The sequence below is a fragment of the Zootoca vivipara genome, chromosome 1, assembly GCF_963506605.1.
Source record: "Zootoca vivipara chromosome 1, rZooViv1.1, whole genome shotgun sequence".
In the NCBI taxonomy this organism is placed as follows: domain Eukaryota; kingdom Metazoa; phylum Chordata; class Lepidosauria; order Squamata; family Lacertidae; genus Zootoca; species Zootoca vivipara.
Window position 1 is genome coordinate 26,342,131 of NC_083276.1, and position 27,326 is coordinate 26,369,456.

Sequence of the window (27,326 nt, forward strand, 5' to 3'; positions counted from 1 at the left end):
AGAGATCAAAGGGCTATAGTCTCAATGTCCTTGATAGATATACTTCCGGTTCAAGATTGCTCTTAGTCGGATCCTCCATGTAAGGGGCAGAAGTGGTGGAAGGACACCAGTGCAGGCACCCGTATGAAAACAAGAGAGGCTCCCTGTAGATGCAGTGCTCTTCAGCACAAGTTTATTTCATGGCTCACTGCTTTCCATTAATTTAGCCGGGCTCCCATGGGTGGGGTGGGGCCGGGGGGGGGGAGATCTACGAACTTCAATAGGAAACCGGAAGCAATATGCTTTCCGTACAATATATATATGTATCTCTTTGGGAGCAGAACTTTGCGGCTTCCTCCTCCGCACCCGATTGGCCGGGCGGGCAGGCAGTGACGTGAGCGTCGGCATCGGCGGCTTTTCGTCCAATTCCGACAGGCCATGTCGAGGAACGGCTCGGCCAATGGGAACGCAGCGCTCTTCGACGCCGGCGGCTGGCCACTAGGCGCCGGGCTGGCGCGGGCGGCTTGCTGAGGCGGTGGCGCGCGATTGGCTGGCCGCGTGGTTGCTCGAGTGGGCGGGGCGGGGCGGGAGCCGGGGCTCCCCTCACGGCGCAGCGGCGTTGGTGTCTCTTCTCGCGGCGGGGGAAGGTACCCTCGGAGACAGGGATGGAGCCGGCCAGGCGGGTCACGGCGCTGCTGCCGCTGCTTCTGTGGGCCACGGCGGCGTTAGCGTTGTTGTTGTTATCAGCTCCAGGCCTTGCCGCTGCTGGTCAGTAATGGCGCTACTGGCGGGGCCTCGCCTTCCTGGGGCCGAGTTTTGGGAGGGGAAGGGGGTGACAGGCGGTTGGGAGAGGGCGGGAGGGCGGCCTTCACCACAGAGGGGCTGAGAGGGAGGCCAAGGGAGGGGGGCTTTAGGAGGGGAACCCCCCCGCGTCTCTCTCACACACACACACACCTGTCTTGCAGGGTTAGCATCACCCTCATTGAAATTGCTTGTGCGGTGCCTTTCCGGTGGCTTGTCAAATTAGGCTTCACGTGCATGTCACCTTCGCCATATGTCATGCTCCGTAGGGCACATGGCATTGTGCTTCCCGATGAATTTGGAGAGCAATAGTTTGGGGAGACCACCCGGGGCTTCTCATCCATTGCCCAGAGAAGGAGCTGCTGCTGCTGCCGCGTGCAGCTTCTGGCTTGCTTGCACCTCCCCTGCCATAGGTAGCCATGGAACTAAAAACTAGTGCGCTGCTGCTGCTGCTGCCGCCGCCGCCTCCCTCCCATCCCCTTTTTTGTTTTGCGTTAGATTGTAAGCCCTAGGGAAGGGGCGGTCTTGTTAATTGAGCTCTGTGAGCTGATTCGGGCTAGCGAGTGGGGCAAAGATACTTTAGATGTGTAAATAAAATGGGACTGTTGTAATTTGGTTGCACCAAGAGATGCAACCTTTGAGGCCATGGCTAGCCCAGTGATGCTTTTCTTCTGTCTCCTTGGCAAGGCTAAATTACCGGTACTTTTAAATTGAAGTATTGCTGCCTTTCTTCTCTTCCCCGCACCCATATACACACACTCATGCTGACTGAGGTGGGTTTATGTTGTGCAGCATAGTAGCACATTTGACATTTCATGAGTTGACTGAAGGTGTTTTCTTCTAATTCCCATGCATAACACCTGCCACTTATGTACTATTGCCACTTACCCGAAGTAACAGAGCCCTCCTGCCGTTGCCCACTCCCTAACAGATGTTAACGTTCTATGCTAATAGATTGGTGGTGAGTGGCAGGGAGACAAGTGCATTTAAACTTGACAAAGTGCACACATGGACTGTGTATATGGGCAAGGATTTCCTTGTAGCCCATATTCTGTTTAAATAAGGTTTGTGTCTATGGCTTGGGCAGAAAAGAGAGAAGACCCTAGAAACTCTATTGGAATGTAGGGGATTTCACGTAGCAGGTAAGCATAGCTGCCAAGTTTTTCCTTTTCTCACGAGGAAGCCTATTCAGCATAAGGGAATTTCCCTGAAAAAAAGGGGTAACTTGGCAGCAATGCAGGTAAGCCACTAAGCTGCCTTACTTGGACCGTGAGAAAAGACATCGGATTTTACTCCCGCATACTTATGTAGGTGAATTTTGGCTTCCCGTTGATTACTTCGCATGCATCTCTGGTTCAATTGTTCCTTTGGTTGAGCTTCCATGAGGCAGTGAATTTGCTTTCTGGTGGTGTAGCAAAGAGCCCGAATGAATTGGATACTCATAACAGGTGCCACTCAGAGATTCATAACACTGGTCAGTGGGGCACAGCTTTATTCATTTATTTAATGGAATTTGTATATCACATAATTGTAAAAACCTCTCGATGGTTTACCTAAAATAAAATATGTATTAAAGTTACTAATAAAAAAAGTTTAAAACAATCCAACAAAAATCAAACTATAAATAAAATCAGTAGTTAAAATGTATTAAATGATGTATTAAAATACACGTTAGTGTTACATATCTGAATAGTCTCGCCAAAACAAAAAAGTTTTAGTAGGCACAGCAGATGCATGCATCTGCCTAATGTCAGTGTACAGTGAGTTCCAGAGTATAAGTGTTGCACAATGAAAGTGATTCCTTACAAGTACAGAATAACACTTTGTGTCAGATCTAAGTGAGCATTTATGGGGTAAGGCAATCCTAAAGTAGATGGTCCCATGCTATTATGAATTTTATATATGAAAAGTAACCCTTTGAATTTCAGATTGGCAGTTAATGCAGATCTTTGTACAGAGATAATGTCTGGATGGGCATGTAGGTGAGGAAAGATAAAGGGGTTGGAGAGTGTCTGCATATTGAATAACTAACCCATGGGCAGTAGTTGCAAGTAACTGGTTATTTTGAATGCATAGTGTACCTTTGAATGTATTTTACATTTTAAAGCAAAACAACACCCCCACTGCATGTATGTAGCTAAAACCAGAACACTTACTAATCCCTCTTTCATATGCACGTTAGCTCAATTTTATAGTTTTATCTCACCCTAAAGATTCATTGGTCGTTTTCTTTTCCCATCCTGTTAAACAACTTGATGTGGAAGTTCAAATTACTAGTACTGTGAGCAACTTTCTGTGCCACTTGGCAACTTATCTCAATCAAAGATATGATTAGCTGTTTTAACTAGCCATCTGGACTTTTCCCATAAGTATTTTTTTAGAATAATCAGTTCTGTGAAGCAAAAGAAAGGAATCAATCAATGTGGCTAGTTGTTTTATGCAGGAAGTGTGTTTCAGGGTTCTCTTTTTATCCTTTACTATGACCAAGACACTAAAAAGGACAGTTATCCAGCAATAACGTCTGCTCATGCAATGGAACTTCCCTTCCCTCTTCCCCCCTCCATTCCCCAATCTACTCTGAAGGGTTGAGGGAATCTCCAGAACAGATTTGTGAGAGTGAAGATGGCCACAGTTGGTGTATGGTGGGTGGAGAAGTCCCATGACATGAATGGAAGTGGTTCTGCAGACGCAATGACGTCATTGGATAATCCCATTAACATGTAATGTGTCATCCTCCTGTCTTCTGGCACAAGCATTTTAATACTTGTGAAGTTTTGGTTGGCATACAGTAATTAACTTTGGAATAAGGTTTTTTATGCAAACCTTTTCCCACAAAATACCACATTTTTATGAATGAATGTAGATTTACGTTACAGTCCTTGCACCCATTAAACGGGTGGCACTGTGGGTTAAACCACAGAGCCTAGGGTTTGCCAATCAGAAGGTCAGTGGTTCGAATCCCCGCGACAGGATGAGCTCCCGTTGCTCGGTCCCAGCTCCTGCCAACCTAGCAGTTCAAAAGCACGTCAAAGTGCAAGTAGATAAATAGGTACCGCTACAGCGGGAAGGTAAACGGCATTTCTGTGTGCTACTCTGGTTCGCCAGAAGCGGCTTTGTCATGCTGGCCACATGACCTGAAAGCTGTATGCCAGCTCCCTCGGCCAATAATGTGAGATAAGCACCGCAACCCCAGAGTTGGTCACGACTGGACCTAATGGTCAGGGGTCCCTTTACCCTTTACCTTTAAGTTAAACACACAGTGTGATAGCCTACTAAATTGTATTCAGAGTCATCCATTTGAAATCTATGGACTTAAGTTCAAGTTCATTTATTTCAGTCAGTCTACTTGACTTAATTGGGTTTCACTCAAAGTACTATATTTAAAAAGACCATTTGGCAAAATTCTAAAGACAAGACTGAAATCTGGAATTGGCTCTAGATTTTCCAGAGTGTGTGTATGGTCAATTTTTCATAGGCTTCCTTGAATACCATAATAACATGCTGACACATACAATGGTGCCTCGACTTACGAATTTAATCCGTTCCGAAGGCACCTTCATTGGTCAAAAAAATCGTAAGTCGAAAAGCACCACTGGAAACGCAGTTTCCCATAGGAATGCATTGGAAACGGAAAAATTCATAAGTCGAAAAAACCCTATCTAATACCGCCGCGGTTTCAGTTCGGATGTCGAAAAAATCGTAAGCACGCGGCCATTTGCCCCATTCGTAAGTCGGAAAATTTGGTTGTTGAGTTGTTCGTAAGTCGAGGTCCCACTGTATCCAGGATGGTATTTGATCCAGCAGGAAGTCTGCTCATAAAGCCTTTCAGAGACAAGAACATCTAGTTTCTTTCTCTTCAACCTTGAAAAAGTTTATGGCACTTCCTGGAAATAAGGAATCAGAGACCTTAGCTATTTTGACTTTGTTCCAGGTTTTTTTATTTGTTTTTGTTTTTGTTTTTTTTACAGCAACATACATTTCAAGATGTCTCCACCTCTTCCCCACACCCTAAAGAACTCTCCAACAGAGACAAACACACACACCCCAAACCCAGGCTCCCATCCTAGCCTGGGGAACATCTCTTTTCACCCTACTCCTGACCACACTACAGAGAGCAGATTGATTCAGGGCTTCTGAATGCTACATAAACACATTCCATGCAAAAAGGATCCCAGCAAAGCAGACCCCTACAGCTACCAGGACTGCACCCTTGGTGTGCAATTCCTGCAGTGCTGCTGCCCATGATCGGCTTCTACACGAGGCCTGCTTGGCATACCCATTCTGGGATTTCCCACTCCCACATTGTTGCCCCCAACATGTCCTGCTCAGTGTGGTTCAGGCCCCAGCTGTTTCCACAGCCACAAGTGCCACCTTCTCCCACTCTATGACTGCCACTTGCCCAACAGTTGTTGCTGCTGCATTATGGGAAGCAACCACTGAAGCTGGACCAACTCACTCACCCCTCAGTTGACACTAACATCAGATGTCACCATCACCCTGGAGGCCAGAGTGGTGACTGTCCTTTGGCACTGGCACAGCACAGGGACAGGAGCCAGCTCTTCTCCTCTCCTGATTCTGGGGTTAGGTTTTCTCTTCCTGCAAATCTCAGCAGCTATTGAGTGAAGGGTTCAATTCAGTTCGATTTGACCCTGTGTGTGTGTTTCCCCTGCTGGGAACAGGCACATTCAGTCAGAGCTCCTTGAAAGTCCTCTTGCCCTGGGCTGCCCTTTGCAGATGCTGGCTGACTCTCCTTCCCTCCCAGTCCCAGATTGCTTGAGGTAACTTGACCTGGGGTTATCTTGACTCAATTTGGTCAAAGCCCAGATCAGCCTGATTCAGTGTGGGCTTTGGCCGAATCCAGTGCACAGTCCTCCTGTTACTTTCGTGCCAAATATGATTATAGCATTTGCAGGTGGTGGTGTTTTTAATATTATTTTCAAACAAAAACTAGGAAGACATTACAGGTAATTGCAAGTGTAAGAACACTGATGGGAATGAGCACGTTACATCATACTGCTATCCAGAATGCAGAACAGACACTTCTCCGCTTTGAAAGTTTTGGCCCACCATCTGGATTCAAAATGTCATATGATGGTAACCAAATATAGATCACTTCTACATTTCAGGAACTATTGTGCCAAATTGGGTGACAGTCTCTTCAGAGTCGTCTCAAATGCCAGTTTGGACTCATCACACCAGATTGCGCAGTCACACCAAATTGGGCATTGGTACCTTCAGAGGCTCAAGAAGCACCTGAACCCATAGATGGACAAACCACTTTCCAAAACATATAATGAAAAGTCAAAATAAATATGAGCAGAGTAAACTTCCAAATAGCCGTATATCAGTATTCATAATTATAGGCTCCCTCACATTATTTTAAAAGAAATTTACTTTTTTTTGTTGGGCAGATAAAACGTCAATCTGTTTTCTAGGAGTTTAATGCTGGGAACAGTAACAGAGTCAATGAGCCCTTCTCCGCCAATTTTTGTTTCACATATCAATCAACTGTTGAACTTAAAGGGGGAAATGTAATACCGTACTTTTCCATGTATAAGACTAGGGGGTTTTTTTACTTTAAAATAAGGTTAAAAATCTGGGGGCATCTTATACATGGATAGTACATATGCCCATTTTCTAAATTTGGGGTCCCTGAAAGTAGGCGGTGTTTTATACATGGAAAAATATGGTAAATACTAAAAAAAAAATCTAAACAAACTTGACCTGTTTTTCTACTTGCTTTGGAAAGAGCATCTATTTGCTAACAATCAGCAAATAAGTTGTTTGTCTACAACTTAATATAGAGCTTGTTCCTTCAGAGAGATGTTAACATGATGCAATGAGAATGAAACACTGCTTGCTTCACTCTTAAAAGATACACATGAAAATACACTTACCAGTTCTGGTGGTTCAGTGGGTTCCATTTAAAATTATTTGTAACCTGATATTTTTGCTCTTTATATGTCTTCTTAATATTAGTCTGCTTATATGTGGAATTTTAACACATAATCATTTGAGTTTTATAGTTGTAAAGCAAATGAATTTTCAAAGAAAAATAGACCTTGTATCGTCATTGCAGTTCTCAAGCAGGGTTTTTTCCAGTGCAAGCAGAACTACTCATTAAATTTTTTGATGAAATAGTATCTGCTTAGGATTTGCAGTTTCTGCTACTAGGTGACTTCTAATAATGTGGTATGATCACCCCCACCCCGAGCTGTTTCTACATCTCTTCCATGAAGACTCAAAATGACTGGCTTGGCATTAAGTAAAGCAGCAGATTTAACTTTTATTAGTAAGACCAAGTCCTCACTGCTAACCTGCAAGCTTTATGAGAACAGATGACGTAAGATAAAAAAAAAGTATTTCTTTACACAGCACAGAGCATTTGGTTGTTCACTGTAAGAACAGGATGCTAGACTAGATGGGCTACCAGCCTGATTCAGAAAGCTCATCTTATGTTATCAGTGTCCTTTTTGTGAGCTCTTATATGAAATGCTATTTTTTGGCTGTTCTATGATTAAAGGTAAAGGCACCCCTGACCATTAGGTCCAGGCGTGACCGACTCTGGGGTTGCGGTGTTCATCTCGCTTTATTGGCCAAGGGAGTTGGCGTACAGCTTCCAGGTCATGTGGCCAGCATGACAAAGCCGCTTCTGGCGAACCAGAGCAGCACACGGAAACGCCGTTTACCTTCCCGCTGTAGCGCTAACTACCGTATTTATCTACTTGCACTTTGATGAGCTTTCAAACTGCTGGGTTGACAGGAGCTGGGACTGAGCAACGGGAGCTTACCCTGTCGTGGGGATTCGAACCGCCGACCTTTTGATCAGCAAGCCCTAGGCTCTGTGGTTTAACCCTCAGCGCCACCACTTCTATGATCAGTAGAGCTATAAAATTAAGAGCTTGTCTCTAATACAGTGTATTATTTCTAGAATATATTTTATACATTGCAACTTAAGCTGTGGAGTGACATTTGGGATGGGAGAATAAGTGTTCTGCCACGCTTTTGATGAGAGCATGATTTGTTCAGATATTTTGTTTTTGATATTGTAAAAAGTTACAAATTTAAACAGAGGCTTTATGTGGCTGATACTTTCCAGGGGATTCCTGTTCTGTTCAATCAAATTTAGTTGCCTTCGTTCCATCTAACTTCTCTTAAAGTACTATTTAATTTTGCAGATGAAGAAGGAACTCAAGAGGAGCCCTTTGAATCAAAGGTGAGCACAGAATCTCCGTGTGTGATTCTTGCTGTTGAAAACCAGTATGAATTTTCCACTTACCAACAAGCTCTTAAGAGCATGTACTTAACCTGTCTGGTGACAATTCTTATGTGGAATGTAAAAGGAGCAATAAATATACATACATACATACATACATACATACATACATACATACACACACATACACACAAGTACCTTAGACTATAATTATAATTACTCCTTGACATGGAGCAGAAACAGTAATTTCAACTTGGATTCTTTTTTTAAATGGTGGGCACGATCCAGCATTGCATAAATAGACATCCAGTAGTGCAAAGAGTCTTCTTCATTCTGTCTTCCAAAACCCTCCAGATGTCCCTGCTCTAGCAGGTTGGGATACCCTCCAGAGCAGATCTGGGGAGGAGGATGTGCAGTGGTTTGAGGGTGGAGAGGAGAAACCAAAGTCCTTTTGCAAAAGAAAATGGTCATAATCTGATCTCACCCAAAGAAAATTTGGGGCTGGGGTAGGATAGTGTAGTAGGAAATAGATGAGCTGCTGTGAGTAGAGAACAGGTTTACATTTTAAATCAATACACTAGATTCTGAAAGTAAGTCTGAGTGAGTGAACAGGGCACATATTGAAAAGAAGAAGATGCCCAAATCCTTTGACTCTTCGCATGCATTTATTGTATAGCTAAATATGAAAACCCCCAGCTTTGTTTGCATTTATCAAAAATCTTCTGCATATGAGAGGTGATCAGAAGCTTTTATCAACTTAATTCTCCCTGCTGCTCATTCCCTAGACAACCTTGCCTTCTGAGGAACAGGTGAAAGACCATTCAACTGGAACCCATGTGGTAGCAGGTCAGATCTTCATTGACTCTGATGAACCCGAGTCTCACATTGAAGATGGAGAGAGTTTCAGAAGCCAAGAGGAGGAAAAGGAAAGAACTTTGGAGGAACTAAATCCTCTAGAACTGTCATCCCTATTAAATAAGGATTTGGAAGAGGTAGAAACACAAAAAGCAGGTAACCTTGGTTGGTTGTAAGTTTTTTGGGGTTGCCCTGCGCAAGATATAAAGTGAATTAATGACTAAATAAAAAAAATAAGTTTTGGGCTTGTGTTTCCCTGCAAGAATACTCTTTTGCCTGAGCTGTGTAATTGAAGTTTTATAACTTTTCACAAGTTGAATTAAAGAAAATTAAGATTAAACTGGTAAATCTCCTCAAGAACAGTAGGAAATAGTGACTTGTGGTCTCAGCTTTTCACTGGCTTGATGTAGTTTGTTCAGTCCATTAATAGTGACAAGTACTATTCATTGGGTTGCATCGGTTTCAGTGGTAGAAGATCCCATTCTTCTCTTCGAAGTTTGTTTCTATTCATTATAGAACATAAAGCTAGAATAAGTAAGGGAATGGAACTGTGGCATCATAATTGCTAATATTCCCTTTTGATACAGGTTTAAAGTCGTACTGCTTTGTTTAGCTGTGTAGTCAACCCCCTTTCATTCCTTGCATTCACTACAGGGCTACAGAATCGGTTGGTTTAGAATCATAGGCTTGGATGGGTAATCAAGTCCATCCCTCTGTGCACGAATCTTAACTAAAGATCCAGGGTTGCCATATGTCCAGAATTTCCCAGACCTATCCAGAATGCTGCAGTCAGCAGCAGTGTCTGGGCATAAAAAGCTCAACAACTCTCCCTCCTTAACAAACTCCAAGGAAGGAGAGTCCACAGCCTCCCATGGGAATTTGATCTAAACAAAACTGGCAAAAAGAGAATATTCAAATGTTTAAAGACCAGTTGGCATATATGATGATTTGAACTTTAGGGGTAGGAATGGAAGGCTGTTTTTCAGCTTGTTAGTTCATGGTGAGGAAAAGTAAGACTTGTTAACTTTGTACAAAATGTTGATTGAGCCTACTTAAGGAATAAGTCTGCTTTTCATAGCTCAATCCTAGGGCTGCTTTGCACCAGTTCTAGCTTTAATAAGGGGAAGGCTTGTGGCAAGTGGCTTGTGAGTCTGCAGAGCCTCTTTGGTTGCAATCTCTTTATATGAGAATAAAGCCAGCTGAAGATATAAGATTGCACTGTTATGGTCTTAAACATGGAACTGAGTACAAGGCAAGCGAATGTGTATAAAACTCAGAGATTTCCCACCTCTAGAACATTGATCTAGAAGGGCATTGGAGAGGTTTAAGTTTAAAGATATGCAAAAATCTGTTTATTTCCAAAGAACAGTCAACATTGCTGTTTTATCATAGTTAACACATTTCAAAACGAAACACAGCCTACAGCAGGGGTTCCCAAACTAAGGCCCGGGGGCCAGATGTGGCCCAATCGCCTTCTAAATCCGCAGACGGTCCAGGAATCAGCATGATTTTACATGAGTAGAATGCATCTCTGGGTTATTTGTGGGGCCTGTCTGGTAGAATGTGTCCTTTTATTTAAAAAGCATCTCTGGGTTATTTTCAAAATATAGTCTGCCCCCACCCCACAAGGTCTGAGGGACAGTGGACCAGCCCCCTGCTGAAAAAGTTTGCTGACCCCTGCTCTACAGTGTCTGTAAATTGATTCATATATGTTGTTGTTGTTGATAATAAGTAGCAGTAATAGTAGTAAAAAAGGTAAAGGACCCCTGTATGGTTAAGTCCAGTCAAAGGTGACTGGGGTGTGGTGCTCATCTCGCTTCAGGCTGAGGGAACCGGCATCCACAGACAGCTTTCTGGGTCATGTGGCCAGCATGACTGAACCGCTTCTGGCGCAATGGAACACCGTGACGAGTGCCAGAGTGCACAGAAACGGTGTTTACCTTCCTGCCATAGTGGTACCGATTTATCTACTTGCACTTTGCACTGGTGTGCTTTTGAACTGCTAGGTTGGCAGAAGCTGGGACAGAGCAACCCCATCGCGCGGATTCGAACCACCGACCTTCCGAACAGCAAGCCCAAGAGGTTCAGTGGTTTAGACCACAGCGTGACCCACTCCCTGGTGGTGGTGGTACTAGTAATAGTAATAGTACTAGTATACACATGAGTCACCATTGTACTTTAACTGGCAAGTGGCTGACAGTTTTTGTCCATTACTGTCAGCTACTCAGTGCAAAGAATGTTAATAAAGCATATTGAACCTGGAAATCTCCCAGAGGTTGAAACTGCATGTTCCTTTGAAACTTTTAAGTGCAAGCAAAGCAGTAGTCACTAAAGTGTAATGAAACCTTTTTAGATATCTAATTATAACACTCTTGAGAATACATGTGCTTCATGCATGATAAACACAGGACGTGTAGCCTGATTTTCACTTCTCTCCTAATGCCACGTCAGCTATAATCACTGACTTTACGTAACTTTCATACTAGCATTACATCTGAAAACGACTCACAGAAACCTAAAGCTGCACAAATCCAAAGCTGTTTCTCCTTCTGTTAAGAAACTTTGACAATATCCATTGTCACACCAGCAGATGCAACAGGACATTCTCCCTTCCCCGCTACCCCCCATCTGCTCCAGAGGGTCCCCCAGTCCTCTGGAGCAGTAGTTTGGGGGCATACTATAGGGTGGGAGGAGAAGAGAAAGTTGCACAAGTAGAGGTTCCACATGCCCAGATTTCATTGGATGCTAGGATTGGACAGCCCCCATCTCAGAGGAGAGGTGCAGGGAGCTTCTCTCTTTAAACAAGCACAGTGGTAACTTTCCGGTTTGATGAGCAGATGGCATGGCTGCACCTTTTCCTGGTCCTACCTCCACTTCTGCTCCTTAAATGTGGTAACCATTTCTGCCACCACCCTGGCCCCAAAGGTTTGGCAGGCCTTCCCCTATGTATTTAGCACAGAAAGACCTGTTGAATTCAAGTAGATGTGAGAGAGGTTTCCTCTACAATCAGCTTAATCAAGCCATAGCCTTAAATAATAGGTGTGTCAGTGAGAGTTTCACTTTACAGTGCTTTGTTTCTCCTGGTTATTGAATTCTTCTGAATGTCAAATTGCTTTTCAGCTAGATAATTAATAACAGGAAATATGTACACTGTATGTGAGAGTGTTCAGAGCTGCCTAATGTGTCTGAATCGCTATGCAACAGCAATGAGACATGTTGTAAACAACGTTGCACACATGTGGTCCTTTTGCTGCCAGGCGATAATTACTAATTAGTGAACTACCAGTCTCGTGTGTGATTTCCTGGATTATTGTAATTTCCAGAGCTTCTAACTAATCCTAACTATGTATACTCCTATTGAATTCAGTGGGGCTTATTCCCAGGGAAGTTGGGATAAGATTGCCATACTGAAAATTGATACAGTCATACCTCGGTTTAAGTACGCTTCGGTTTGAGTACTTTCAGTTTAAGTACAGTGGTACCTCGACATCCAAATGCCTCGACTTACGAAGTCGGCAAACCCGGAAGTCTTTTTGCCGCGCATGCATTCTGTGCACACGCAGAAGTGCAAAATCGCACTTCACGCATGTGCAAAATGGATGCTTCTACAACCGAAGGATTTGACTTTAAAGAGCTCTATGGAATGGATTGCCTTCGTAAGTCGAGGTACCACTGTACTCCGCAGACCCGTCTGGAACGGATTAATCCACTTTCCATTACTTTCAATGGGAAAGTTCCCTTCAGGTTAAGTACAGACTTCCGGAACCAATTGTGTACTTAAACCGAGGTACCACTGTACTTTGATTTAGGTTGCAATCTTATAGACAATTTCTACATTTTGAAAGGAAAATACCAAAAGATGCCACATCTTGTATTTTAACTAAAAAGCTGGGTAAAAACAAACTCTTAGCAGCAGTTGAGCTCCTTCCTTCAAGATATGTTAATAATGCAAGATATGTTGGGTTGTTGTTGCTGTTGCCGTTTTTAGTTTTGACAGCCATTGGAGGAACTGCAGATGGTGAGCCATGCTACTTCCCCTTTCTTTTTCTGGAGAAGGAATACTCGGAATGTACTGCAGATGGAAGGGAGGACGGTAGACTCTGGTGTGCAACAACCTATGACTACAAGTCTGATCAAAAGTGGGGCTTCTGTGAAAGTAAGTATGGCAGCTATCCTAAGAGATTCTATTATTGAGCTGCATGAGATTAAGTCAATGAATAGTGCTGAGACAGAAATTGAATGCCTGTTCTTATAACAATAGGATCTGCTGAAGTTATTTGGGACAGACAAAAAAATAAGTGGATTTGGCTCCTCCAAGGTCTGGTGGTAGCCAGTGGCTTAGATAGCTCTAACAGGAGATTATCCAGATTATTTTGGGAACCTCCAGTGTACCCAAGTGTACTTGCAAACAAGATGAGGTCACTGTTGCCTTTTTTGCTTTGTAAATTTCCCTTGATCTAGCTGCTTTCCCACTGTTTTCCCCACACTGGTGGGAAAGTAGCTGGAGAAGGGTGCTTTTTACTTAAGAAAAAGCTGTGGGGACAAAACTTGGAACTGACAGCAGCATGTAGTTTGGTGTTAAGGAACTGTAAATTAACCTTGCTGGGAGAATAAAAGTTGCTCTCGTCACCATGAAGCAGTAAATATATCTTCACATAACAGTTAAATGAAAAAAGTAGAAGTAAGTGTGATTTCTTTTTTTCAAGAGAAGGATACGATTTTCTTTCCAGAGTTCAAGAAGATGCTTGTCACTCTTTTTAACATGACCACCAAACTCTGTGCTAGGTATACTTACGTCTATTTTCAGTTCATGGTTAACTTTGTTTCCTTCTGAGTCTTTCCCCTTTTTGCTTCTGCAAGACAGAAATACAAAGCACAGGAACCCAGTGTGAAATATATAGGTTGTGGTGTTCTGTAACTGCCCAGATAGCTGCCCTGAGAACAGTGTGAGCAGTGTCTTGGTGGCTAAAGTATTAATTATTCTTTTTTATACTTTTCTTTAAAAAAAAAGCTGAAGAAGAATCTAATAGGAGAAGACAAATGCAAGAGGCAGAGGATGTTTACCAGACTGGAATGAAAATCCTTAATGAAAGCAGTAAAAAGGCCCAGAAGAAAGAGTGAGTTACATGTGTGTGAGAGAGAAAGAGAATTAGGCTAGTTTTTAAATTTATAAATGTGACTGGCCAACTTTATTTTATACTGCTAAAATTTTGTTTTCAGTTGCAAGTAGTACATAAAGAGGAATACAGTGGTTTCAAATCCAACTTCATAGAACTGTTGCACTTATGGGGAGCATGTGAAATTTTAAAGAACTGTTGTAGTAAGTTTAACTTGTCTCATCCAAGTATATGAGTAACTGTGATCTTGGATAGGTGGCAAAGAACCCCAAGAAGGATCCATAACCTGGGCACAGCTGCTGAGACGGCTTCTTTCCACATTCTCACCAGACATGCCTTCGATATAGTTGTTTACGGTCTCAACTGGGAGCTTCCATGTGTAGGTCTTCCATGCTAGAACGAAGGAACTGCCTCCATACCCCAAAACTACTTGGGTTCTGGCTATCTAGGAAAGAAGCAAAGAACATTTGTTGTATGATACTGGTTATTTGGATCCTTTCCTTTGTAGGTTTTGGCCTGGTTTTGTTACTGAAACTTCTTTTGTTGCAATGGTGGGTGGTCTGTGCTATGAACTGGACAAAGGGTGTGTTTCTCTGCTGGTTCTGCTGAACCTCTCCATAGCTCTCAGTACCTTCCACTATGGTATTCCAAACTGTGTGTCACAACACATTAGTGTGTTGGCTGCATTGTGTAGGTGTGTCATGTGGACACTCCCCACACTCCTCCCGGGGCTGGAAAGGGGTTAGTTTAACCTCCAGTTTTCCAATAAAACTGAATTGCTGTGTTGCAAAATGATGCGTATCCAAAAAGTGTGCCACCAGCATGAAAAGTTCTGCTCTAGGGGTATCTTACTGTGTTGGGAGAGGAGCACCATTTTATGCCTACCTCTATCTTGCATAGCAGATGGTTCCTGTTCAACTTTGTGCCCTTACAGGATTCTGCAAAATTCTGTCTTGTCCCCATGCTGTTTACTATCAACATGAAATCACTGGTGCTGGGTGGCTGTGGATTTGGAGTTGGAGTTGGGTGTCATCACTTTGCAGATGATACTTACTTACTTACTTACTTCTTTTTCTTTAAGAGCATATCAGTATCTTATGAGAGCAGCTGACATGAATCATACAAAAGCAATGGAAAAAGTGTCTTATGCCATGTTGTTTGGGGACTACTTGAAGCAAAACGTTCGGTCAGCTAAAGAACTCTTTGAGAAACTGACTGAAGAAGGGTCTCCTAAGGGGCAAACAGTATGTATACCTTAAAGTGTCCTTCTTTGTTAAGCAGTGTATGAACGTTTGTAAAATTGTATATGACTAGCGTTGAGTGGTTTGTTCTAAGGGGTGTGCATTTCCTCTTCTTGTTGGCAGCCCTCCTTGTATGCAACCTGCCAAAAGGAATGATCAACCTGTTTTGCTGTCACTGTTTCTGTGTTATAAGGCCTCATATACCTCCAGGGCACCTATGGCTGATGTAAAGTTCACCTGCTCGTCTGGTGTTACCTAAAATAGTTTGCTCATGCACATGATCAGCTATCCACATAGATCGTGCTCAGTTGCTCTGAGAGGTATGGCAGCAGTTCTCAGGGTCAGCCAAGCAGGACAGGTGGTTTCAGTAAGCACTACATCTGCATCATGTTCATACCATATCTAAAGATCTTCATGGACTTTAGCTAGGTTTTTTTCCTCTTCAGAAAGGAAAAATGAGGTTGTTCAAGTGATGCAGAATTACTTGTCTAAATTATTCTTTTTCCTTAACGGCATATTTATTACTGAGATTAATAAAACCTGACTTTCCATTCCGTTTTAATCTCTCAACAAGCATAGCACACCTTTTAAAGGTAAAGGTGCCCCTGACCATCAGGTCCAGTCGTGTCCAACTCTGGGGTTGCGGCGCTCATCTCGCTCTATAGGCCGAGGGAGCCGGCGTTTGTCCGCAGACAGCTTCCAGGTCATGTGGCCAGCATGACAAAGCTGCTTCTGGCGAACCAGAGCAGCGCACGAAAATGCTGTTTACCTTCCCGCCGGAGCGGTACCTATTTATCTACTTGCACTTTGATGTGCTTTCAAACTGCTAGGTGGGCAGGAGCTGGGACCGAGCAATGGGAGCTCACCCCATTGCAGGGATTCGAACCGCTGACCTTCTGATCAGCAAGCCCTAGACTCTGTGGTTTAACCCACAGCGCCACCTGGGTCCCTTAGCACACCTTTTACTATCCACCTAATCTTCACAGAGTTGGAGCCAAAATAAAATCCTGTGTGTAGCTTTTCTGTTGGGGTTGGCGGGGCAGCGGGGTTAGCCCATCGAGGAACATAAAGGTTGCATTTTGTGAAGTTTTCCTCCTCTTCTCGCTGCAAGCCTATTTTTAGATTGGCTTACAAACAAACCAACTCTAAGGGTAGTAATCTCCATAATAAACTTTTAGCCTGTGTACCATACAATGTTGCTTTCAAATTTAAGATTCAGGTGTTCCTTTCCTGTGCTGAAAATGTTCTGCCTGGTTACTGTTGTGAAATGCCTAGTTTGCTGACACTAACATAAACATGTTATATGGACAATATGTCAAATCCTTTTACTTACAAAGCTACGTACTGTTGCAAAAATCCATAATTTCCGAAAGAGTAGTTGTGTAAGTTTCTTGCAACACCTTAAAGATTAAATAAGAAATAAAAAACCTCGTGACTCACTCAAGCCAGATAAGCAACCCTTGCATTGCACCTGAAAGGTCAGGTATATTGCATGGATATAATCCTGCTATCTACATACTTTGTATTAACAATAAATATACCGGTATAAGCCCAGAAACCTTGTAAAGCAGGTTGTAATGGTAGTTAAACCAGTCCTGAAATTGCCACTTGTGAACTGTGTTCTTCCATTTCAGGCCCTTGGATTTCTCTATGCCTCTGGCCTTGGTGTTAATTCCAGCCAAGCAAAGGTATGGCAATTTTACTGATGTTTCCCCAATTTTTATCCTGATGAATATGCCAGTAAAAATAGTGTAATTAACCAGCCTCTGCTTTTTTTCTGTAGGCACTAGTTTTTTACACTTTTGGTGCCCTTGGAGGAAATTTGATAGCGCATATGATTCTGGTAAGTCCATTTGTCATCTAACACACAAGTAAAACCTGCAGTGTATCATACAGTGGTACCTCGGTTTAAGTACACGACTGGTTCCGGAAGTCTGTACTTAACCAGAAGCGTACTTAACCTGAAGCGAACTTTCCCACTGAAAGTAATGGAAAGTGGATTAATCCGTTCCAGACGGATTCGCGGAGTACTTAAACTGAAAGTACTCAAACCGAGGCATACTTAAACCGAGGTATGACTATTACCAAAAGGAAAGCCTATTCCAATATCTAAAAGTACAAGGTGTTCTGTTCTGAAGCATTCATTTTATTTTTATGGCTTGGTCTGTTTTTAAGTGCAACATTTCCATGTTTAAACAAAAAAAAATCCTTCCAGTAGCACCTTAGAAACCAACTAAGTTTGTCATTGGTATGAGCTCTCGTGTGCATGCACACTTCTTCAGATACACCGAAACAGAAGTCACCAGACCCTTAATATATAATAGTGAGAGGGTGGGGAGGGGTAGTACTCAGAAGGGTGTGTGTGAGACCACTTGCAACACAGGCAGCCTTTTGTACCCAGTTGTCTACACAAATGTGTTAACTTTCCTCACGTTTTTTTTTTAAATGAGACATTCTTGCACGTGGTAGATTTTGGTCACATATGTAGGACCAGAAAGACACACACAAAAAATTGGTTTTCAGTCGGTTCTCATAAGCCATAGCTGCAAACTCTTATAAAGGAAAACCACTGTGTGGATGCCTTTTAAGAAAGCCTTCCATGTTCAAAAGTGCCAGAATTATAACTGTGTTCATAGTTTTTCATGAAAACAAAATCTGAACCTAGGACATTGAATATGATTGTCTTTCACCTTTTCTCTCTGTCACCATCTGCTTGAAATAAATTCAGTTGTAAAACAGCAAGGTCCATTTTTATTTTATTTGTGTACTATTCCCAAATTGTGATGTTTTTTTTTTTGGTCTTCTTAATAATAAGTTGGAATAACAAAAGTGGCTTCTTTCTAGGGCTACCGGTACTGGGCTGGGATAGGAGTCCTTCAAAGTTGTGAATCTGCTCTCACACATTACCGTCTAGTAGCCAATCATGGTATGTGTATGTTTGTTTAGACGTCTACCTGTATATTTCCCATTAATTAAAATGTCCACTCTGAACTGTGTGCTTGTCAAGGTAGATGTCAGTATGTGAAAGTATGGCTATCTTTTTCTGTTCTTTAGTGTGCCTTGAACAGAAATAAGATTAGCCTCTTAACATAAAGTAAGGTTGGTACAACAGCCATTATGCATTTTTAGCAGGACCGGCCCATTCTGCTTCTCCATCTGAGGTGAAACTGAAATGTGCTGCTCCTCTCTGCTTTGCCTGCCCCACCACTGCCAGCAGAAGTGATGGACCAGGCAAGATGCTGCCTCTTGCGTTTCCACTGCCTGAGGTGGCTACTTCACCCTGCCTCATGAGTGTGCCGGCTCTGATTTTTCGGTTGAATCTGCACTGTGGCAAAAGCATAGAATACTTTTTGTAGCTCAATCTAGTTTTAAGAGATTCAGTCTTTACTGTCAACAATATCATACTGATTTAGGTTTCATTTCAGATTTATTGCCTATTTCTAACACACAAGGTATGGTTCTGTTACAGTTTTCTGTTTAATCTCTTGCAACCCATGCTCAGTAACTCCTCGTCCTCTTATAATGCTTTTGTATATTTTTGAAGGCAAGTGCACACATTTGGTTTTTTAAGGTGTATGCGCAAGGGGTGTTAAGTTTGTGCATAAAAATGTGCAAATGTGTGCCGCTGAGGTACACTTATTAGAACACACAGAGAGGAAGTTGCAGCCAGCCATTTGATTCTGCACTTGGTGGCAAGTGTGCTACTGTGTGCAGTGCTGAACAGTCCTGAATCTGACTGGAATGGCTCCTCTCTGTTTCTTTTGAGCAATTGTATTTGAGTAACTGCTAACCAGGGTTCTTGTTCTCTCTCTAGTGGCTAGTGACATCTCTCTAACAGGAGGCACAGTGGTGCAGAGAATTCGTCTTCCAGATGAAGTAGAAAATCCAGGAATGGCAAGTGGGATGCTAGAGGAAGATTTAATACAATATTACCAATTCCTAGCTGAAAAAGGAGACGTTCAAGCGCAGGTATGGTTAGATAGAATGGGAAATGGTTGTTCTTGGAGAATGGTATAACAACAACATATAAGTAAAGAGCTAGAAAGCTATAGGCCACACGTCAATGTCAGTGACTTCATGATAAGATCACTGCCAAGTGCTCTATGTGGAGCTTCCCTTGTTCTTAATCTGGAAGCTGCACTTGGCACAGTTGCTGACATGAATGAGACCCTCTCCTCATATAACCTCCTTGCTCGAAGGACTGCACTGACTGCCTGTTTGATGATGGGCCAAGTTCATGGTGTTACTATTGGTATATAGATGCCTTAATGGCTTGGAACCAGTTTTCTTGGGGGTTGTCTTGCCCCATATGTGCCCACTCAACCTCTTTGATCTGCAGAACTGGCAGCATTACAGGTTCCACACAATATTTGTTCTGCATTATAAGAAATTGTTCTTTTATTACATTGGCAGCACTTTGGAACTCCCTGCTTATTGACATCAGACAGATGCCTTCGCTATATTCTTTGTGGTGCCTGCTTAAAATGCCTGTCCAGACATACGGAAAATACATGTGTTTTATTTCTTTTCAGCTGCTGTCGATTTTAATCGTTGTTTTTTAATATCTTTAAATACTCTTTTTCACCAACAATGTTAAAGTTTTATTTCATATTTTTTAAAACCGTTTGCAGGTAGGTGGGGTAGGTGAGAAAGAGTGCATCATAGCAACTAAGCTGGGGATACGAGTCTGTGATCCTCCTCCACAGATTGTTGGACTCCAACTCCAATCAGCCCCAGCAAGCGTGGGCAGTGGTCACAGATGATGGGAGCTGTAGTCCAGCAACACTGGGAGGATCATGGGTTCCCTAGCCATGAACCAAACAGTTTGGCTGTGGCATTGTGAGCACATGGGAGCTTTAGGGAGGAATGCATGACCTCTAAAGGTAGTGGAACAGAGACTCTTGTGGTCTCCTTCACTTTTTCAAAATGTGAGTGACAGTCAAATTTAATTAATCATGAATGCATCCATTCAGCAGCACACCTGTGCTCTGTGCAGCACACTTCACAGTTTGACAGATTTGTCTGTCTTCAGCACGTTCAGTGGCCTTTTCTTGAGGGATGTTTCTTAAGCAGGAACTGCCCATCCAAGAGGTTCTTGTTGTCCAGAGTTCACTGTGAAATTCACAATTGACCGAATTTTTGTCAGGTACATCGTGACACAGCATTAACTGAACAACTTTGTATCTGAAAAACAACCAGACATAATACTACACTCATAACCTGCAGACATCCAACTTGCAACCAGCATTAGAATCCTTTTTTTCTAAAACACATAAGTTTTCAAGTCATACGGTAGGTGTGTTCAAACATAAATGTCATATCTAGACAAAACTGCTTCATCTTAAGTGTGTGTTTGCCCATCTCTGCTCTACAACAGTCAGTCCGCAGCCCTAGGACCACACATGGCCCTCAGCCTAATTTCAAAGGGTCTCTGCAAGTGATCAGTTCAGAGTTCTGATGAGCTTGCTGGGGAGGGAGAGAGGGAGAGAATGTGACGGTCTGCCTCCTTTTGACTCAGGGCCCCATCCATTGCTGAGACTTGGTCCCTGACAGATTACCCCAGAGCAAACATGTCCCTCAACAGAAAGGTGGCCCACCCCTATTTTAATGTATCAGTAATTTATTGCTGCTTGCTGGCATCAGGTTATTGTGTTTAATGAAGCAGGACAGTCACCTCCTAAAAGTATTTCCTTTCCCTTATTGCAATATGTTTTGCTCATTCTACAATATACATGACAAGTTTTCAATTAATGTTCTAGGTTGGACTTGGGCAGTTGCATCTGCATGGTGGAAGAGGTGTAGAACAAAATCATCAGGTATGGTTCATTTGCTGTTTTGGAAATGCAGCGAATGGTTCATAGAGTCTTAGTTGGAAGGGTCATCTAGTCCAACGTCCTGCAGTGCGGTCCCCCACCCAATTTTAAACTATACTGGTCCCTGCTTAGCTTAGCCAATGTGCTGGCAGTTTTATTGCGGCACCATTAGTAATCAGTTAACAATCAATCAATTTTAGTTGCACATTAATTGCTTTGTAATAGTATTATTATTGATTGATTGATTGAATTTATATACCGCCCTATACCTTGAGGTCTCAGGGCGGTTCATATAAAAAGTAACTGGGTGCATATAAACTGGGCTGAAACTGGAATACTATATGTACAGCACAGCAGCTTTCTGTTCTGTTGCTGTGTTATGACGGTTTGATAATAAGCACTAAAGAATTTCGGTATTTTATAGTAATCTTGAAGTTAGGAAAGTGAGCACGCAAGGAGCAAGATTCCAGTTAATGCACAAAGTGTATCTCTTGTATTCTTAAGCTGTTTCATATATAAGATCATACATCTGTCTGAAATGAGAATCTAGTTGTGTATCTGAACCAAAGCCTGGCTTGGGTTGTTTCTGTTCTGGAAACATCCAGGTTAAACTGCTATATTGCATTAAATGTGACACTGCCTTGAAAGATAATTTGGAACTTACAGCTAGTGCAGAATGCTGCAGGTTGCATGCTGACTGGGACAAGAAGGTTTGAACATGTAACACTGGTTTCTGGCCTAACTTCATTGACTGCCACTTTGTTTTCAGCCTCAATTAAAAGTTGTGGTTTTCAGGCTCTGAACCACCTTTCCCCATATAAACTTGCCCTGACCCTGATATCATCATTGGAGGTCCTTCTCTGAGCACAACCCCCAAAGATGTTCTGGAAAGTGACAACAACAACAACAATTTTTTATTTATTCCCCAGCCACTCGGGGCGGCTTCCAACAAAATATTAAAATACAATGGTCTGTTAAACATTAAAAGCTTCCCTAAACAGGGCTGCCTTCAGATGTCTTCTAAAAGTCTGGTAGATGTTTTTCTCTTGAGAGAATAGGCGATTTTTGTAGTAGCTTTTCCTACTTTTGTAATGCTTTCCCAAGGGAGGCCTGCCTGGCTCCAATTCTTCCATCATTATGGCACCAGGAAAAACTGTTTTCATTTTCCTGAGCACTTGGGCAGCACCAATAATTGGGTACTTTTACCCCAGTTAGGTTTATGTATTCTTTACCGTATCATCATGTTTTATTCTTGTAAATTGATTCAGGACATTATGTAAACAGTTTATGAATTCAGTTAACTTGCTCACTTGGCTGAGTAAGCAGTGAAGCTGGTTGTTATTACTGCCAAGTTTTCAAGATTGCCAGGTCAAACAACACAGCAAAGAGCACATTTAACTGAGTTCTGGAATTATATAGCAATAGTTATGGATGTTTTCTCTCATTCCATTCTCTAGCGAGCTTTTGAATACTTCAATCAAGCAGCTACTGCTGGTAACTCCCATGCTATGGCATTTTTGGGAAAGGTAAGACACACAGTACGTTTGGGAAGTTATTCTGGGTTGTCACTGAAATCAACTGGCTAACTGCTGTAAAAAATAATAATAATCTAAAAGGGAACCTGGGTGCTTAAGATGGGCCTTTGGTCTAATTCAGCAGGGCTACTCCTATGTTACATCTCCCCCACCCCAAAAAGTTATTCCTTTAAGTGTTTTAGGACTTTAGTTAGTTGGGCAGCAATGTTTCTGCTTTAGTTAGAGCGGAAGTTACATTAAAGTGTACTAAAGTTTCATTATGCATGAAAGAGTCTCTCCGCCCATGTCTCTTTTACTAAATAATCTTCAGTTACATTTTGTTCTTCCAGATGTATTCAGAAGGAAGTGATATTGTACCTCAAAGCAATGAGACGGCTCTTCAGTACTTCAAGAAAGCTGCTGATATGGTATGCTTCTACTAAATGGGCATTTTAATTTTCATAGTTGTCATAAAAGTACAGTGTTTGAGGTCCTAGTCAATAAGGCGCATGACGCCATGTGCTGACGGTACATATGCCCCCAAACTGTCTTCAGAATTATTTATAAAATCATTTTTGGACGTTGTCAGAGGCAGTTTACAGAAAAAGAAAGACAATACAAAATGGATAGTGGCAGTCATATAATCAATAACCTAAGACAGAGAGCAGTTTAAAACAGGCATGTCAAACCTGCGGCCCTCCAGATGTTTTGGCCTACAACTCCCATGATCCCCAGCTAGCAGGACCAGTGGTTGGGGAAGATGGGAATTGTAGTCCAAAACATCTGGAGGGCCGCAGGTTTGACATGCCTGGTTTAAAACAAATAGAACACCAACAGGACCAGTGGTCAGGGATGATGGGAACTGTAGTCCCAAAACAGCTGGAGGGCCAAGTTAAGCCATGCCTGCCGTATAAAATAGATGGTGGCAAGGGCCTTATTTAAGAGTGGTCTGAAAAAAGAAGAGTTTTTAAGGCCCATTTAAAAATGGGCAGCTCTGTAAAGAGGGAGTTGCATAATTCTGTCTGTCATCACAGAAAAGGTTCTGTTTCTCGTGCCCCAGCTTAACTGCAGGTACATGAACTTAGATCTTAATGCCTGCATAGGTTTGTACAGGTGTAGGCAGTCCTTCAGATAATAAGTTCTCAAACCAGTTGGAACTTTGAAGGTCAAAATCAGCACTTTGATAAAACAGTTCATTCCTTTTCACATGCCTTCAGCCCAAGAATTATACCTTCATCACTGCCTGAAGGTATCAAGTGTCTGACATCAAATTTGTCCTAGCTTTCGGTGGAATCAATAATTTTACAGAGTACATACGATAGGCTTGAACTTGCCATTGTGGTGCTTTTCTGAAGGCCTAAAAACATGTGTTCTTTTATTCTTGTGAATGTTAGAAATACATGGTGAAGTTCTAGATTCAAACTTGTAATTGCATTCCAATTTATTCCCTTTCATTTTTTAGGGCAATCCAGTAGGGCAGAGTGGCCTAGGGATGGCTTATCTGTACGGAAGAGGTGTTCCAGTGGTAAGTCTGCCTGGCACTTTAATGTGGCAGTGCTAATCTTCTAGGAAAGAGCCGTTGCCTTGTAAAATTAAAGCCTTTTGTATTTATATAGTGCTATCGCTCTGTGTGGTGCTTTAGGGTGCAAGAGTGCAGGGCTTGGAGACCATAATTTGACCCAGGGGGTGAAGAGGAGGAAAGGCGGAGGTAAACAGGGGAAAAACATGTATTTCAGTTACACGTAGTCATTAATTACACTAGGGCATTGGAGGAGTGGGGTTGGACTGTTCTGTGTGACAGTGCTAGATGACAGAAGGTCCTAGTTGGGGATGTGTTGGGAACCAAGGAGAGAGAGGGCTGTCCCATAAATCACAAGGAATCCCATTTAATCACAAGGAAAGGGAGATCCTGCTGGAGTTGAGAGTAGACAGGAAGCCCACGTAGGGTAACTTGAGGTTGCCTGGTCTCAAGTTCAATATAGCTTTCCCCTTCTAGTATCAATATCTGTCTGCCGTGATATATCAATTGCCCATTATCCACACTTTCCAGAATTTTTTTGTTCTGACCGACTTTCCACGCTGGACAAATGGGTCTTTACCACAAGTTTCCACTTGTTAGGGTTTTAGTCTTGTTTTGAATGTATTTGTTGTTGCGTTTTTAACTGTTTTAATTATATTGTGTGGAAATCGCCTTGAGATGCTGGCTTAGACGGCAATTAATAAATTAACTGTAATAATAATATAATGCAGTAATAGTTGTAAAAGTGTCTGGTGAAACTTTCAAAGTGAAGTAGAACTTCAACAATCCTGATTATCTTTGTATTTGTCTGATTATGATTGTCTTTGTCTTCTTGCAGAATTATGAGCTAGCCTTGAAGTATTTCCAGAAGGCAGCAGAACAGGGATGGGTAGATGGGCAGCTTCAGCTGGGCTCCATGTATTACAGTGAGTGACTTTAAGCCTATGTTCAGTATCTACAGCTTGGGGACTGCAGTACTAGTTGGTGACCAAGAGGTGGCAGTTGCACTCAAAAAATAATAGTGCAGTAATTGGTTGGGTTTTTAAGAGTAAAAAATACTTGCTATGTAATTTTTCATATACTTCATGAGGCATAGGCCAAAAGCAGTAGACATACAATGTACGTAATAAGTACCCTCCCTGGTGGCATCAGATTGTATTTGTATTGTATTTGGTCATTTGAACAGATATCCTTCTTGTTGAAGCCATTTCAAAGAACAGACTTGAGTACTTTCTCTTTTCTGTGAACACTAGGAAAGTAAATATTATGTTATTGAGTAGGACTGGGGGTGGGTGGAGAGACAGAGAAAGAAATACTGCTGCACTCAGCATGTAAAACGCTGGAATTTGTTACCAGGCAATGTAGTGATGGCCACCACCTTGAATGGCTTTAATAAGCATTTGGACAAATTCAAAACTTAAGAAGATCACCATGGGGGAAGGGGGGGGCAGAAAAAAGCTCAACAATTTTAAGTTCAACATTTTTTGTTGAGCCACTGATTGTCTGGATTTTCACTTTGTGAAATATGGCAACCCTTATTTTAGGGATGTACAAAGCCTTGACATTTTGTGTTATGGCAGTATAGAAATAGTTTTATAAATGCGTACAATACACAAATGCATAAAATGATGGCTGTGTACGGTCTTCAGTGCCAGAGGCAGTATGCCTTGGAATACCAGTTGCTGGGAATCCTGAGCAGGGATAGTCTTATCGCACTCATGTTTTGCTTGTGTGCTTCCTGTAGGTATCTGTGGCCACTGTGACTAATTTGCCTAGGGTCTAATTGGTCTAATTCGCCAGGGCTCACGTTCTTGTTATGGGTTTATTCAAGGTTTTTGTTTTGTTTTGTTTTTTGCAAATTGGGAATCCTATCACACTTTGAATAAAGACTGGAGGCAGTGTATGTGTGTTGCTTATTTTAAAGATTGCAGACCTGCTTATCAAGAAGTAGGCCTTGTTGAACTTGATAGAACTCTGGCGTGAAATGTTTTTTAGATTGGACTGTGTGTTGAATTGTCCACCTTGGTTAATTAAGTGAAAGGCGAGATAAAACTTCTACAAAGAATCATAGAATAGTAGAGTAGGAAGGGATCTCAACTAAAGCATCCATGGCAGATGGCAAGACAAACATTTGCAGCAGTATACAGTAATCAGTACAATCCTTGTAAGAAACTCACTACTTTTAATACCCAGGAGGCCTAATACTTAATGCTCTTTCAGAATGGAATATGCTTTCCCGATAAACAGTTAATATTTACTAGTGTTGTATATTTAAATGTTACTTTTTCCACTTTACTATCATTTAGCTTTTGTACTTTTGGATTTATGGGGAGAACGCTGGCAAGCCAAGTGGCATCATTTCAATCCTTCTAGCTGCCCCTAATCCTGTATTGTCACTTCTCTATTTGCAGATGGAATTGGAGTCCAAAGAGACTATAAGCAAGCCTATAAGTATTTTAACTTGGCTTCTCAAGGAGGGCATATTCTGGCCTTCTATAACTTGGCACAAATGCATGCCACTGGCACTGGTGTCATGCGCTCCTGTCATACAGCTGTGGAGGTAAGCATTAACTTCCTTCCTTTGCAGACTTACAGGCAAGGCCTTAGCAAAGTCGTTGGAGGTACAATCAAGCAGCAGTCTTTGCTCATGGGGTTGAATTTGCTTTAAGTGTTCTGACTGCTCTGGGTGGGATTCAGCTAATGAGTTCCATCAGCAGAAGCCCACTTCCATTTGCACGGTGGGGCTTCTCTCCCTCACATGCCCTCTGAAATTGTCTCTGAGAACCCCCAGAACAGCATCCAGAGGATGGAAAGAGGGAGACGTTCATTTGGCAGCTTATAATGCTTGTGCTGATGGAGCAATCCACATAGAGGGATGTTGAATTCCTCCCTCTTTGTTAGATCTGTACTCTTCTCGGTGCATGCTAAAAACAGTTTTATTTATATAGTCTACCCATATCCATTGAACATTGGTGTGTATTTTAACCTGTTTTTAGTTTATTGCTGATTTAAATTATTTGGATGTTTTAAATGGTTTTTTAAAAACGTTTTAACGATAATTTTACAGGTTTTTTCCTCTTTGTAAACCGCTTTGAGGGTTTTTTCACAATTAAGTGGTGTCTAAATTTTATGAAATAAATACATGCATCTTATTTCAGTTACGTAGTTTTAAGACCATGTTTGGGTCACTAATGTGCAGGTTTGAAAAGCTTCAAAGTAAATAAAGTGGAAAGACTTTTAATTCCAGTGTACTCAATTAAATATTTTTAGC

The 27,326-nt window shown here is 42.1% G+C and overlaps 1 protein-coding gene across 1 annotated transcript in view; it reads left to right on the top strand.

Moving 5' to 3' along the window:
• Nucleotides 1-569: 569 nt before the first annotated feature.
• The window catches only part of SEL1L (SEL1L adaptor subunit of SYVN1 ubiquitin ligase), a 36,952-nt gene continuing 10,195 nt past the window's right edge, over nucleotides 570-27,326 (top strand). Inside the window, exons 1-16 of the mRNA XM_035107784.2 lie at nucleotides 570-747; nucleotides 7,959-7,996; nucleotides 8,782-9,007; nucleotides 12,840-13,007; nucleotides 13,863-13,968; nucleotides 15,050-15,212; nucleotides 16,844-16,897; nucleotides 16,993-17,052; nucleotides 18,054-18,135; nucleotides 19,024-19,178; nucleotides 20,969-21,025; nucleotides 22,480-22,548; nucleotides 22,887-22,964; nucleotides 23,999-24,061; nucleotides 24,894-24,981; nucleotides 26,467-26,615. Coding sequence (XP_034963675.1) covers nucleotides 645-747; nucleotides 7,959-7,996; nucleotides 8,782-9,007; nucleotides 12,840-13,007; nucleotides 13,863-13,968; nucleotides 15,050-15,212; nucleotides 16,844-16,897; nucleotides 16,993-17,052; nucleotides 18,054-18,135; nucleotides 19,024-19,178; nucleotides 20,969-21,025; nucleotides 22,480-22,548; nucleotides 22,887-22,964; nucleotides 23,999-24,061; nucleotides 24,894-24,981; nucleotides 26,467-26,615 — 1,659 coding nt within the window. The 5' untranslated portion in view covers nucleotides 570-644. The remainder of the gene's footprint in view (nucleotides 748-7,958; nucleotides 7,997-8,781; nucleotides 9,008-12,839; nucleotides 13,008-13,862; nucleotides 13,969-15,049; nucleotides 15,213-16,843; nucleotides 16,898-16,992; nucleotides 17,053-18,053; nucleotides 18,136-19,023; nucleotides 19,179-20,968; nucleotides 21,026-22,479; nucleotides 22,549-22,886; nucleotides 22,965-23,998; nucleotides 24,062-24,893; nucleotides 24,982-26,466; nucleotides 26,616-27,326) is intronic.